The sequence below is a fragment of the Hesperophylax consimilis genome, unplaced genomic scaffold, assembly GCF_061612785.1.
Source record: "Hesperophylax consimilis isolate HC1 unplaced genomic scaffold, BYU_Hcon_1.0 scaffold_113, whole genome shotgun sequence".
Taxonomy (NCBI): Eukaryota; Metazoa; Arthropoda; class Insecta; order Trichoptera; family Limnephilidae; genus Hesperophylax; species Hesperophylax consimilis.
In genome coordinates, this window is record NW_028301336.1 from 57,662 (window position 1) to 72,873 (window position 15,212).

The following is a 15,212-nucleotide window of genomic DNA, read 5'->3' on the forward strand; positions in this document are numbered from 1 at the left end:
TATGGTACCAAATGGGCTGAAATTTTGGAAAAGTGGTGAGGATCATGGTACATATCGAATTCAGTCTCAAAATCTCCCTTAAGTTAGATTCATAGAAAAATCATGATTTTTATGGACGCTCGTTTCAGACTTGGGTTCGATTTTTCGAAGCAGTTTTCTCTTGCTCTATGGTACCAAATGGGCTGAAATTTTGGAAAAGTGGTATGAATCGAGGTACAAATCGAATTCAGTCAAAAATCTCCATAAAGTTGAATTTTTTGTAAAAATCCTTTTTTTATTGGACGCTTATTTTAGACTTGGGTTAGAACCGTGGAAGCAGTTTTCTCAGGCTATAAGGAACCAAATGGGCTGAAATTTTGGAAAAGTGGTAAGAATCGTGGTATAAATCGAATTCAGTCACAAAATCTCCATCAAGAGGGATTTAAAAAAAAATCATGATTTTTATGGACGCTCATTTCAGACTTGGGTTCGTTATTTGGAAGCAGTTTTTTCAGGCTCTATGGGAACGAACGGGCTGAAATTTTGAAAAAGCAATAAGAATCGTGGTCAAAATCGAAATCAGTCTTAAAATCTCCATAAAGTTTGATTCTTAGAAAAATCATGATTCTTATGGACGCTTATTTCAGACTTGGGTCCGAACTTTGGAAGCAGTTTTGTCTGGCTCTATGGTACTTAATGGTCTGAAATTTTGGAACAGTGATAAGAATCATGCTGCAAATCGAAATCAGTCACAAAATCTCCATAAAGTTTGATTCTTAGAAAAATCATGATTCTTATGGACGCTTATTTCAGACTTGGTTTCGAACTTTGGAATTAGTTTTCTCAGGCTCTATGGTACCAAATGGGCTGAAATTTTGGAAAAGTGATAAGCATCATGCTTCAAATCGAAATCAGTCACAAAAACTCCATAAAGTTTGATCCGTAGAAAAATCATGATTTTTATGGACGCTTATTTCAGACTTAGGTTCGAACTTTGGAAGCACTTTCTTCGGACTCTATGGTACCAAATGGGCTGAACTTTTGGAAAAGTTGTGAGGATCATGGTACATATCGAATTCAGTCTTAAAATCTCCAATAAGTTTGATTATTAGAAAAATCATGATTTTTATGGACGCTCATTTCAGACTTGGGTTCGAACTTTGGAAGCAGTTTTCTCTGGCTCTGTGGTACCAAATGGGCTGAAATTTTGGAAAAGTGGTAAGAATCGTGGTAAAAATCGAATTCCGTCACAAAATCTCCAATAAGTTTGATTATTAGAAAAATCATGATTTTTATGGACGCTCATTTCAGACTTGGGTTCGAACTTTGGAAGCAGTTTTCTCTGGCTTTGTGGTACCAAATGGGCTGAAATTTTGGAAAAGTGGTAAGAATCGTGGTACAAATCGAATTCCGTCACAAAATCTTCATCAAAAGGGATTTTTTTTTAAAATTATTATTTTTATGGACGCTCATTTCAGACTTGGGTTCGATTTTTCGAAGCAGTTTTCTCAGGCTCTATGGTACAAAATGGGCTTAAATTTTGGAAAAATGGTAAGAATCGTGGTATAAATTGCGTTCAGTCACAAAATTTCCATAAAGTTTGATTCTTAGAAAAATAGAGATTCTTATGGACGCTCCTTTCAGTCTTGGGTTCGATTTTTGGAAGCAGTTTTCTCTGGCTCTATGGTACCAAATGGTCTGAAATTTTGGAATAGTGGTAAGAATCGTGGTATAAATCGAATTCAGTCACAAAATTTCCATAAAGTTTGATTCTTTGAAAAATCATTATTTATTTAGACGCTCATTTCAGACTTGGGTTCGAACTTTTGATTCAGTTTTCTTTGGCTTTTTGGTACAGAATGGGCTGAAATTTTGGAAAAGTGTTAGGAATCGTGGTATAAATCGAATTCAGTCACAAAATCTCCATTAAAAGGGATTTTTAAAAAAATCATGATTTTTATGGACGCTAATTTCAGACTTGGGTTCGAACTTTGAAAGCAGTTTCTTCAGGCTCTATGGGAACAAACGGGCTGAAATTTTGAAAAAGCAATAAGAATCGTGGTCAAAATCGAAATCAGTCTTAAAATCTCCATAAAGTTTGATTCTTAGAAAAATCATGATTCTTATGGACGCTTATTTCAGACTTGGGTCCGAACTTTGGAAGCAGTTTTGTCTGGCTCTATGGTACTTAATGGTCTGAAATTTTGGAACAGTGATAAGAATCATGCTGCAAATCGAAATCAGTCACAAAATCTCCATAAAGTTTGATTCTTAGAAAAATCATGATTCTTATGGACGCTTATTTCAGACTTGGTTTCGAACTTTGGAATTAGTTTTCTCAGGCTCTATGGTACCAAATGGGCTGAAATTTTGGAACACTGATAAGCATCATGCTTCAAATCGAAATCAGTCACAAAAACTCCATAAAGTTTGATCCGTAGAAAAATCATGATTTTTATGGACGCTTATTTCAGACTTAGGTTCGAACTTTGGAAGCACTTTCTTCGGACTCTATGGTACCAAATGGGCTGAACTTTTGGAAAAGTTGTGAGGATCATGGTACATATCGAATTCAGTCTTAAAATCTCCCTTAAGTTAGATTCATAGAAAAATCATGATTTTTATGGACGCTCGTTTCAGACTTGGGTTCGATTTTTCGAAGCAGTTTTCTCTTGCTCTATGGTACCAAATGGGCTGAAATTTTGGAAAAGTGGTATGAATCGAGGTACAAATCGAATTCAGTCAAAAAACTCCATAAAGTTGAATTTTTTGTAAAAATCGTTTTTTTATTGGACGCTAATTTTAGACTTGGGTTAGAACCGTGGAAGCAGTTTTCTCAGGCTATAAGGAACCAAATTGGCTGAAATTTTGGAAAAGTGGTAAGAATCGTTGTATAAATCGAATTCAGTCACAAAATCTCCATCAAGAGGGATTTAAAAAAAAATCATGATTTTTATGGACGCTCATTTCAGACTTGGATTCGAAATTTGGAAGCAGTTTTTTCAGGCTCTATGGGAACAAACGGGCTGAAATTTTGAAATAGCAATAAGAATCGTGGTAAAAATCGAAATCAGTCACAAAATTTCCACAAAGTTTGATTCTTAGAAATATCATGATTCTTATGGACGCTTATTTCAGACTTGGTTTCGAACTTTGGAAGCAGTTTTCTCAGGCTCTATGGTACCAAATGGGCTGAAATTTTGGAAAAGTGGTGAGGATCATGGTACATATCGAATTCAGTCTCAAAATCTCCCTTAAGTTAGATTCATAGAAAAATCATGATTTTTATGGACGCTCGTTTCAGACTTGGGTTCGATTTTTCGAAGCAGTTTTCTCTTGCTCTATGGTACCAAATGGGCTGAAATTTTGGAAAAGTGGTATGAATCGAGGTACAAATCGAATTCAGTCAAAAATCTCCATAAAGTTGAATTTTTTGTAAAAATCCTTTTTTTATTGGACGCTTATTTTAGACTTGGGTTAGAACCGTGGAAGCAGTTTTCTCAGGCTATAAGGAACCAAATGGGCTGAAATTTTGGAAAAGTGGTAAGAATCGTGGTATAAATCGAATTCAGTCACAAAATCTCCATCAAGAGGGATTTAAAAAAAAATCATGATTTTTATGGACGCTCATTTCAGACTTGGGATCGTTATTTGGAAGCAGTTTTTTCAGGCTCTATGGGAACGAACGGGCTGAAATTTTGAAATAGCAATAAGAATCGTGGTAAAAATCGTAATCAGTCACAAAATCTCCATAAAGTTTGATTCTTAGAAAAATCATGATTCTTATGGACGCTTATTTCAGACTTGGGTCCGAACTTTGGAAGCAGTTTTGTCTGGCTCTATGGTACTAAATGGTCTGAAATTTTGGAACAGTGATAAGAATCTTGCTCCAAATCGAAATCAGTCACAAAATCTCCATAAAGTTTGATTCTTAGAAAAATCATGATTCTTATGGACGCTTATTTCAGACTTGTTTTCGAACTTTGGAAGCAGTTTTCTCAGGCTCTATGGTACCAAATGGGCTGAAATTTTGGAAAAGTGGTATGAATCGAGGTACAAATCGAATTCAGTAAAAAAAACTCCATAAAGTTGAATTTTTTGTAAAAATCCTTTTTTTATTGGACGCTAATTTTAGACTTTGGTTAGAAGCGTGGAAGCAGTTTTCTCAGGCTATAAGGAACCAAATGGGCTGAAATTTTGGATAAGTGGTAAGAATCGTGGTATAAATTGAATTCAGTCACAAAATCTCCATAAGGGGGATTTAAATAAAAATCATGATTTTTATGGACGCTCATTTCAGACTTGGGTTCGAAATTCGCAAGCAGTTTTTTCAGGCTCTATGGGAACAAACGGGCTGAAATTTTGAAATAGCAATAAGAATCGTGGTAAAAATCGAAATCAGTCACAAAATCTCCATAAAGTTTGATTCTTAGAAAAATCATGATTCTTATGGACGCTTATTTCAGACTTGGGTTCGAACTTTGGAAGAACTTTCTTCGGACTCTATGGTACCAAATGGGCTGAACTTTTGGAAAAGTGGTGAGGATCATGGTACAAATCGAATTCAGTCACAAAATCTCCATAAAGAGGGATTTAAAAAAAAATCATGATTTTTATGGACGCTCATTTCAGACTTGGGTTCGAAATTCGCAAGCAGTTTTTTCAGGCTCTATGGGAACAAACGGGCTGAAATTTTGAAATAGCAATAAGAATCGTGGTAAAAATCGTAATCAGTCACAAAATCTCCATAAAGTTTGATTCTTAGAAAAATCATGATTCTTATGGACGCTTATTTCAGACTTGGGTCCGAACTTTGGAAGCAGTTTTGTCTGGCTCTATGGTACTTAATGGTCTGAAATTTTGGAACAGTGATAAGAATCATGCTGCAAATCGAAATCAGTCACAAAATCTCCATAAAGTTTGATTCTTAGAAAAATCATGATTCTTATGGACGGTTATTTCAGACTTGGTTTCGAACTTTGGAAGCAGTTTTCTCAGGCTCTATGGTACCAAATGGGCTGAAATTTTGGAACAGTGATAAGCATCATGCTTCAAATCGAAATCAGTCACAAAAACTCCATAAAGTTTGATCCGTAGAAAAATCATGATTTTTATGGACGCTTATTTCAGACTTAGGTTCGAACTTTGGAAGCACTTTCTTCGGACTCTATGGGGTACCATTTGGTAAAATGGGCTGAACTTTTGGAAAAGTTGTGAGGATCATGGTACAAATCGAATTCAGTCAAAAAACTCCTAAAAGTTGAATTTTTGAAAAAATCCTTTTTTTATTGGACGCTAATTTTAGACTTTGGTTAGAAGCGTGGAAGCAGCTTTCTCAGGCTATAAGGAACCAAATGGGCTGAAATTTTGGATAAGTGGTAAGAATCGTGGTATAAATTGAATTCAGTCACAAAATCTCCATAAGGGGGATTTAAATAAAAATCATGATTTTTATGGACGCTCATTTCAGACTTGGGTTCGAAATTCGCAAGCAGTTTTTTCAGGCTCTATGGGAACAAACGGGCTGAAATTTTGAAATAGCAATAAGAATCGTGGTAAAAATCGAAATCAGTCACAAAATCTCCATAAAGTTTGATTCTTAGAAAAATCATGATTCTTATGGACGCTTATTTCAGACTTGGGTTCGAACTTTGGAAGAACTTTCTTCGGACTCTATGGTACCAAATGGGCTGAACTTTTGGAAAAGTGGTGAGGATCATGGTACAAATCGAATTCAGTCACAAAATCTCCATAAAGAGGGATTTAAAAAAAAATCATGATTTTTATGGACGCTCATTTCAGACTTGGGTTCGAACTTTGAAAGCAGTTTTTTCAGGCTCTATGGGAACAAACGGGCTGAAATTTTGAAATAGCAATAAGAATCGTGGTAAAAATCAAAATCAGTCACAAAATCTCCATAAAGTTTGATTCTTAGAAAAATCATGATTCTTATGGACGCTTATTTCAGACTTGGGTCCGAACTTTGGAAGCAGTTTTGTCTGGCTCTATGGTACTTAATGGTCTGAAATTTTGGAACAGTGATAAGAATCATGCTGCAAATCGAAATCAGTCACAAAATCTCCATAAAGTTTGATTCTTAGAAAAATCATGATTCTTATGGACGCTTATTTCAGACTTGGTTTCGAACTTTGGAAGCAGTTTTCTCAGGCTCTATGGTACCAAATGGGCTGAAATTTTGGAACAGTGATAAGCATCATGCTTCAAATCGAAATCAGTCACAAAAACTCCATAAAGTTTGATCCGTAGAAATCATGATTTTTATGGACGCTCATTTCAGACTTGGGTTCGAACTTTTGAAGCAGTTTTTTCAGGCTCTATGGGAACAAACGGGCTGAAATTTTGGAAAAGTGGTATGAATCGAGGTACAAATCGAATTCAGTCAAAAAACTCCATAAAGTTGAATTTTTTGTAAAAATCCTTTTTTTATTGGTCTTTAATTTTAGGCTTGGGTTAGAACCGTGGAAGAAGTTTTCTCAGGCTCTATGGTACCAAATGGGCCGAAATTTTGGAATAGTGGTAAGAATCGTGGTATAAATCGAATTCCGTCACAAAATCTCCAATTAGTTTGATTATTAGAAAAATCATGATTTTTATGGACGCTCATTTCAGACTTGGGTTCGAGCTTTGGAAGCAGTTTTTTCAGGTTCTGGGAAAAAAACGGCTGAAATTTTGAAATAGCAATAAGAATTGTGGTAAAAATCGAAATCAGTCACAAAATCTCAATAAAGTTTGATTCTTAGACAAATCATGATTCTTATGGACGCTTATTTCAGACTTGGGTTCGAACTTTGGAAGCAGTTTTTTCAGGCTCTATGGTACTAAATGGTCTGAAATTTTGGAACAGTGATAAGAATCATGCTCCAAATCGAAATCAGTCACATAATCTCCTTTAAATTTGATTCTTAAAAAAATCATGACTTTTATGGAGCTCATTTCATACATGGGTTCGATTTTTCGAAGCAGTTTTCTCAGGCTCTATGGTACCAAATGGGCTGAAATTTTTGAAAAGTGGTCAGGATCGTGGTTCAAATCGAATTCATTCTTAAAATCTCCAATAAGTTTGATTATTAGAAAAATCATGATTTTTATGGACGCTCATTTCAGACTTGGGTTCAAACTTTGGAAGCAGTTTTCTCTGGCTCTGTGGTACCAAATGGGCTGAAATTTTGGAAAAGTGGTGAGGATCATGGTACATATCGAATTCAGTCACAAAATCTCCAATAAAATTGATTATTAAAAAAATCATGATTTTTATGGACGCTTATTTCAGACTTTATGGAGATTTTAAGACTGATTTCGATTTTTACCACGATTCTTATTGCTATTTCAAAATTTCAGCCCGTTTGTGCCCGATGACAGTGATAAGAATCATGCTCCAAATCGAAATCAGTCACAAAATCTCCATAAAGTTTGATTCTTAGAAAAATCATGATTCTTATGGACGCTTATTTCAGACTTGGTTTCGAACTTTGGAAGCAGTTTTCTCAGGCTCTATTGTACCAAATGGGCTGAAATTTTGGAAAAGTATTGAGGATCATGGTACATATCGAATTCAGTCACAAAATCTCCATAAAGTTTGATTCTTAGAAAAATCATGATTCTTATGGACGCTTATTTCAGACTTGTTTTCGAACTTTGGAAGCAGTTTTCTCAGGCTCTATGGTACCAAATGGGCTGAAATTTTGGAAAAGTGGTATGAATCGAGGTACAAATCGAATTCAGTAAAAAAACTCCATAAAGTTGAATTTTTTGTAAAAATCCTTTTTTTATTGGACGCTAATTTTAGACTTTGGTTAGAAGCGTGGAAGCAGTTTTCTCAGGCTATAAGGAACCAAATGGGCTGAAATTTTGGATAAGTGGTAAGAATCGTGGTATAAATTGAATTCAGTCACAAAATCTCCATAAGGGGGATTTAAAAAAAAATCATGATTTTTATGGACGCTCATTTCAGACTTGGGTTCGAAATTCGCAAGCAGTTTTTTCAGGCTCTATGGGAACAAACGGGCTGAAATTTTGAAATAGCAATAAGAATCGTGGTAAAAATCGAAATCAGTCACAAAATCTCCATAAAGTTTGATTCTTAGAAAAATCATGATTCTTATGGACGCTTATTTCAGACTTGGGTTCGAACTTTGGAAGAACTTTCTTCGGACTCTATGGTACCAAATGGGCTGAACTTTTGGAAAAGTGGTGAGGATCATGGTACAAATCGAATTCAGTCACAAAATCTCCATAAAGAGGGATTTAAAAAAAAAAAGTGGGTGTGTCAAGCCTACGCAAGACAGAAGTGAAACTTCTAGTATTCCTCTCTCTCTATTTTCATTTCATCATCTCTATTTTCTCTCTTAGGTTAGTTTGAAAATTAGAGGTTAAATAATTCAACGACGAAGCATGGATTTGCTTTTTCTAATATTTTCTTATAGATGAATGACGTTCGATTAATGTATAGTTCCAAAAATTTTCAATTTATTCACAAGTATACAATATTACATAAATAACAATATTACAATTAAAAATTACAAAGAAATTACAATGACAATTTACCAATCATGTGCCATTTTCATTGTCAATTTCATGAATATCATTTCCTAATGTCGTGATAATTGGGTTATGGTAACTAAAGTGCGAGATATATACATGAGCACTTAAATCCTTAATGAATCGTGCAAAAACTGCATCGATTGTTGTCCCGTGTCTAGTCGTGCTAGTGTTCCTATCATTAACAATATCCAAATTGAGGGTGTTTTTGAAAAAGTTCAATAACTCTACAGATTCTTCCCTCGCAAAATTAACATTAAAATCTCCCGAAATGATCATAGGAATTTCGTGATAATTCTTATTCAATAGCCTCGAACCACCCTCTGTGTATGGCAGAAGCACATGGTGGATAAAATCTTTGATATCAGTAATCGATTTACCTGGTGAGATATAAATTGACACCATAATAATTTTTTCCCCATTAGCCAGAGAGCATTCTGCAGCACACAAATCCCCAACGGAGGATGTATGACTAGAAACGAATTCATGGTTACGGGCATGAACGTCATTTTGTTTTACCACAACATGTTGGAGTCTATTTACATTTTGATATATACCGACACCACCCGCTCTAACACTGGGTCTCTTGTATTGTACAATGCAATCAAAATTTTCAACATTAACATGCCTGTCATCGTCAAGCCAAGTTTCGGAAAGCATCAATATGTCCGAATTTTTTAGAACATTACCTCGTAAATCTGTTGCATGTTTGTTAATACTTTGACAATTGAATGAGAATATCGTCATATCTCCTTTCTCAATATTTTCTAACAGTACTAGATCGAGAGTTTTTAAACGAACCGTAGAAAGTCTGTCAAATTCTCTTCTCAATTGAGCTACTGATGTGTCTTCGCGTCGTCCGTGATGGAATAAAACCTGATTTTCTGCAGGCACAATATAGAGACCTTGAGGACTTGTAACTCTTGATAAAGCTACATAAACCAAGGATTGCGAATGTTTCTTGCTATACGTATACACAACACTATCGTACGTTCCTCTTTGCGACTTGTGAATAGTCATTGCGCATGCTGGCTTAAGTGGAAAATGGTTTCTCTTTGCTTGGATTTTACTGTGTGATTTAGTTTTGTATAATGGGAAAGTCGCTGACCTACGACTTATCGGAGTTGCGTCATTACTTATTCCTAGTCGAGTAGCATATTGAGCTGTTTTACTACGTGTCCGTCTTCCTACACCTTTTGGAAAAATTAGCCAAACTCTGATAATTTTGTGGCTTTGATCATCTAACTCAACATAGACCAATTTACCGACTGCTCCATTTGCTAATCCATCTGTTACATCGATATTCGTTGTGATTAAATATGGTTTGTTCAAAGCAAAAACGATTTGGTACGGGAGGCCACCAGTATCAATTGATGACAGTTGATGTAGTTTGAGTCTTGCATCTCGTTCTTTTTGAAAATCATTACCCCAACCGATTATTTCGTCGTCAGCGATAGAATCTTTCTTATTCTCACATGAGTTCAATACAGAAAGATTGTAAGTATCGGCAGAATAATTATCATAGTATAATCTAACTCCATTGGGACAAAGATTATGGGCATCCTCATTCGTAACGAACCTTGATTCAATGAGTTCCAGTTGTTGTCTGGTCAAAATTTCCCCGTTACCAATTTTCGTTAAGGCTGATGAGAAACATTCATTTTCTTGTCTCATAACCTCTGTCAGTTCATAAAATTTAATACTCCTCCATAACTGATTACCACCTATTCTTTGTATTTTTTGCTTATAAATAGGAGTTGCTCTCACTGGTGGCAATTGTCTCAAATCTCCGATAAAGATCATATTCATACCACCGAATAAGGAATCATAATGACCTGTTATCTCTCTCAGTCTTAAATCTATTCGTTCTAACATCTCAGCACCAATCATACTCACTTCATCGATAACTATTACTTTCACGTACTTGAAAAGTGTTCGATATAAAAATTTCAGTTCATTTGATAGTGGAATTCGATTCGCCGGTGATATTTTGAAAGCCGTATGAACTGTTGTGCCCCCAATAGCTACTGCTGCCTTTCCTGTTGATGCGCAAGCAATATAAGCGTTTAAATACCCATCAGTATTAGAAAATCGGTTGAAAATCTCCATTAATAATTTGATGGTGAATGTTTTTCCACATCCTGCTGGCCCGGTTAAGAATAAGTGTAAGGGTAATGCGTTTTCTGTTTGATTTAAATGTATACAGTGTTGTAACAATTCGAATTGCTTCTCATTTGTTAATCTCATTAAATCATTAAACTTGTCATTCTCCATAATGTTATCTTTTTTCCTGGCAATTGCACCAAGTTTGTTCAATGATGCTTGCCGCAAATCAAGATTGGCAATTGAATGGGGATCATTCAGGAGTTGTTCATACGGATCAGGCTCTTGATGGACATTCACTTGATTTCGGTCGTCATCATAAAGAAGTTCTTCACGACATAACTGAGCGCATATTTCCATAGTTTTAACAATGTCTAAATTTGACTCGAATTCTTTTCTACGTTCCATTATTAATGCCTCATTCTGTTCAAATAATTGTAGAAATTGCATGTCTGCTAAAACATCTGTTTCTTCAACTCTAAACTTGAGGTGTAAAGTAACCATCTCCCTCTTATAGTCTGCCAAGTCTTTTCCCATGTCGTAATTTCTATACCTAATTATTCGTGGTATTCTCCTTTCAGAAATTTTTCCTTTGGGACCTACATTATATTTCGAAACAAATTGTGCTAACGTTACGTCTTCGAGTTCTTCCGGCCTCTTCTCATATTTGTCAAACCAATTTTGTTTCCAAATGTCAGTGCAATCGTAACCAAGTTCTTCAAGTTCTTTATTTGTTTTCCTAATTCGTTCACGCTCTTGTGGCCAGAGTGTTGGTATGTAAACGACTGCTACTGACGTTTTAGACATTGGCAACCGCAATAAAAACCAAGCGGCCTCTTGACTTGTCATTTCAACACTATTGAGCACGTTAACACTAAGTTTTCTGAGTGCCTCAACGATATCAAAGTCCGGATTTTCGTCAATAACCTCTACAATTTGTCGCTGCAAATTGCTGATGCCTCTATTAGTTTTGTTGACATATTCTACAACGTATTGTGCGCACGAATACTCTTCAATAATATATTGAAAGTCCATGTTAGATCCTAATACATTTAACAAGAAAGGATTGAAGAAATTATACCATTTTTCCGAAGGAAGTCGTTTAACAAATACTCGTGGTCTCATTATGCCGGCTCGTATAATGTTAATGTACTCTTCATCCGAAGTAATTAAGTTGCAGTCATAAAAATGATTAATGCTGTCATAATCGATGTCTTCTAGATTTTTCCTGATTAATTTATAACGATTCTTTAGCTCTCGAATTTGTGGATGATCTATCTCCAATGGTGTGAGAATGACAGTTTTACGCATGGGCATAAAAGGTGCATCAAAGCGGCAAGTGGGAGAGTGATTCGGTTGGTTATTTTTGTAGCACGTAAATGTATGTTTGTGAGTTTGAAGTCTAATATTTTCTGAAGCTTCAGCTGGAGAGACTGACATTAGAGTATCTATGAGGGATACAGTAGCCTCGTAATCTGCGCCTAGTGGATCGTTCGGAGCATTGTCTAACCATATAAGTGAATGAACATGTGGACTACCTCGGTGCTGAAATTCGATGCGCTTGAAGAAATTGATGACTCTATATTTTCCAAATGGACTACATTTTTTCGATTGTAAAATTGAAAAGATAACGTTAATTAATTTATCGAAATGGAGTGCGCAACTAACTGCATCTTCATTAATCAAAGTTGTTTTATCAAAGTAATTTAAATTTTCTAGTTGCTCTTCTGTCAATTTTACACGTTCTTTCAAGAAATGCAAAGTCTGTAACAATTTTTTCCAACCGATTTCATTTGCACTCATTGTTAAAAACATTGTAGGTCTCCCTAACTGACGCATCATTGCAAATAGATTCCGCTTGCGCTCAGACCAATATGCAGCTGAATTTGGAATCGGTTTTAAAAAAGCTAAGTTCTTATCTAAGCAGTTGTTAATGTAGTCCGGAGACATAATAGTCTCTTTACTTATATTTGTATTTGTCCCAATGTGTTTGAAAGTAATCTTTAGAGACTCGCTGACCCTCAAACGCATAATTTTTGCCGCAACGTAAAGAAGTTTATTAAGCGTAACTCCTCTCCTGTCAGAACGCCGTAATTCACTCGTGGCAATCATGAAAGGCGTAACACTAATCTCTGGGTTGAACTCTCTAAATTGTCCGAGGTAGATCGAAGGGAAAGAAAGTTCTTCTGCGTGTTTATCGAATAACAAACTTTTCGGTACATTTCTTTCACCCGGTGCGATTTGTAAGAATTTGTCTTCGTTCCAGAGCAAAGTATGCTGCTGCGCGACAAGACTTTCTTCGATTGGGATATGTCCGCTCAATTCCTCAATGTTAACCACTTGAGGAGCATTCCTATGATCAAACATCTGAGGAGAGACATTCTCATCACTGTTAAACGTTGTATTGCTAGATTCTCGTACAGGCGTGTAGTCTATTTGAATATCTTGCTCAATATTCCCGAGAAAAGAGTTATTTATGGATATTTTATAAAATTTATACATTGGTTGATCAACTAGATACCGTAACCAAGCTTTAATTTCACCTTTTTTCACCAACCCTTGCAAATAACTCGACTTATGGATTAATTTCTTTTTAATGTGTACGTTGATGCAAAAATCGTCATCCACATGTCTTGGCAAAACGCTCACCATATTATCTACCGAGACAGGAACATTGATGATCTGGCCACTTATGCAGAACTGACCGTTAACGTGTCTTATTCGCCGTATTTGCATGAATGGTAGTCTAGGCGAAATTAATCTTTCAGCAATGAGGTTGAGTTGAGGCAAATAGGCTGGTCTTTCCGGATATTTGAAGCCATTGAAGGTCGCTAGCGTTGGAATTTTCTTATTCTGCATACTCCTTTTGCATGTAGTACATAGTTTTGCATCAGCAATGTTCGCAAGAGCCTGGAAAATATGTTAACCATTAATTTCAAACATTGATAAGAGTTACGACATTAAGAAAATTATGATAATATCCACATTATGCTTTAAACATACCGTTATTTTTTTAAGCATCGTTTCATCAGCGGATGTCGCCTTTTTTAAATCCTTTTCGAACCAAAGCCGATCGCAAACGCTACAAGCATAGCCGAAAGGATTTTCCACAAACATTTTTTGAAATTGTTTATGTGCAAATTTGTGATTCACATAGCCACTATAGGGAGGCACAAAGTCATTATCAAATTCTATCGGTGGCCCATCGAAATGCTCTCCAATATCCATGTCGGAATCAACATCACTCAGTGATTCTCTATTCGGGAGTTCATGGTCATCGTGTACATTCTGTTAACAGAAAATATAATTTACTGGAAAACTCATTCGAAATCAATTTTTTCATCTATAATGCAATTTTTCAGAAATTGATACGTACAATATTGGCATTATTCGCATCATCATCATTCGGTTGTGTAGTTATGGCTTCTTGGACAGGAGCCTCTTGTATCTCATCAAAATCCTGGAAAAATTAATACATATTGAATGTAAATTTCCAAATTTAATTCAATGTTAATTAATAAATAAATTTATTCGAACAATGTAATCATGGCATATCAACTTACAATTTCGGAGGCATTAGTTTTTTTTTGCAAATTTTTATTTTGCTGCTGCCTTATTGAATTCTGGTGAATATTGTCGGGTTTTGGCATGGAATGTTGGTTATGTATTTGTGCTGCATGTAGGACGTATTCTGGACCATCATTGGGACTCAATAAATTCGCAGTACACGTAGAATTTGGAACGATTTTCCGTTTTTTTGATGGAACTGGAGCAGGTGTTATAGCTTCAGCTACCGCAGATTGCCGAAGTTTTTGACGGTCTCTGTATGCTTTACAACGTTCTGCTGCCGTTTTAGCTTGAGGTTTGGGAGGCTTTAATTCTTTTTTCCGCTGTCTGTACCGCCTGTTGGCCATTGCTTTGATTGTAACGACATTCCTACATCATATTTCACTGTTAATATAATCTCGCCAATATATTAAACAATCCTATTCCAACAATACTACTATATTGTGAAATATTTATCAACTCTTATAGGTTATATTTACCTTATGTTAATGTCATCACTGTGTGAATCAGACTCTCCTCTTCTTTGGTGATTCTCAGGGGATATTTCCTCTTGTGCCACTGATGTGTTCATCACCTCTATCTCGTCACTACTCATTTTTAACACTGAAATTCTGTACCAAACCGTATGAACCACAATCAATTACGTATTTCACTCGTATTACACTCACGACGCAGTATACTAACCAAGCAGCTGATGCTTGGCGTGGCGCAGTTCGCTGGTGTCTGAGAGAGAGGAAAGAAGAGAAGAGAGAGAACGTTCGTGAGCGGCTCCCCCACCTCAACAAGCGCATATGGTGAGAGAGGGACAGTGAACGGTGAGCGGTGGTGGGGGTACCCGCATTTTCGTGTCGATCCTGACTCGGTTTTACTCCGTCCCCGAAAATCCATTACGCGCCTAAAGAAGTTTCACTTCAAAAATCATGATTTTTATGGACGCTCATTTCAGACTTGGGTTCGAAATTCGCAAGCAGTTTTTTCAGGCTCTATGGGAAACAAACGGGCTG

The 15,212-nt window shown here is 36.0% G+C and overlaps 1 protein-coding gene across 1 annotated transcript in view; it reads right to left on the reverse strand.

The window, feature by feature from the left end:
- The window catches only part of LOC149408686 (uncharacterized), a 66,530-nt gene extending 51,665 nt beyond the window's left edge, over positions 1 to 14,865 (reverse strand). Inside the window, exons 1-7 of the mRNA XM_089650519.1 lie at positions 14,688 to 14,865; positions 14,205 to 14,577; positions 14,018 to 14,101; positions 13,645 to 13,929; positions 13,091 to 13,551; positions 12,232 to 12,994; positions 10,799 to 12,075 (exon numbers count right to left, since the gene is read on the reverse strand). Coding sequence (XP_089506645.1) covers positions 10,799 to 12,075; positions 12,232 to 12,994; positions 13,091 to 13,551; positions 13,645 to 13,929; positions 14,018 to 14,101; positions 14,205 to 14,577; positions 14,688 to 14,803 — 3,359 coding nt within the window. The 5' untranslated portion in view covers positions 14,804 to 14,865. The remainder of the gene's footprint in view (positions 1 to 10,798; positions 12,076 to 12,231; positions 12,995 to 13,090; positions 13,552 to 13,644; positions 13,930 to 14,017; positions 14,102 to 14,204; positions 14,578 to 14,687) is intronic.
- Positions 14,866 to 15,212: the final 347 nt, after the last annotated feature.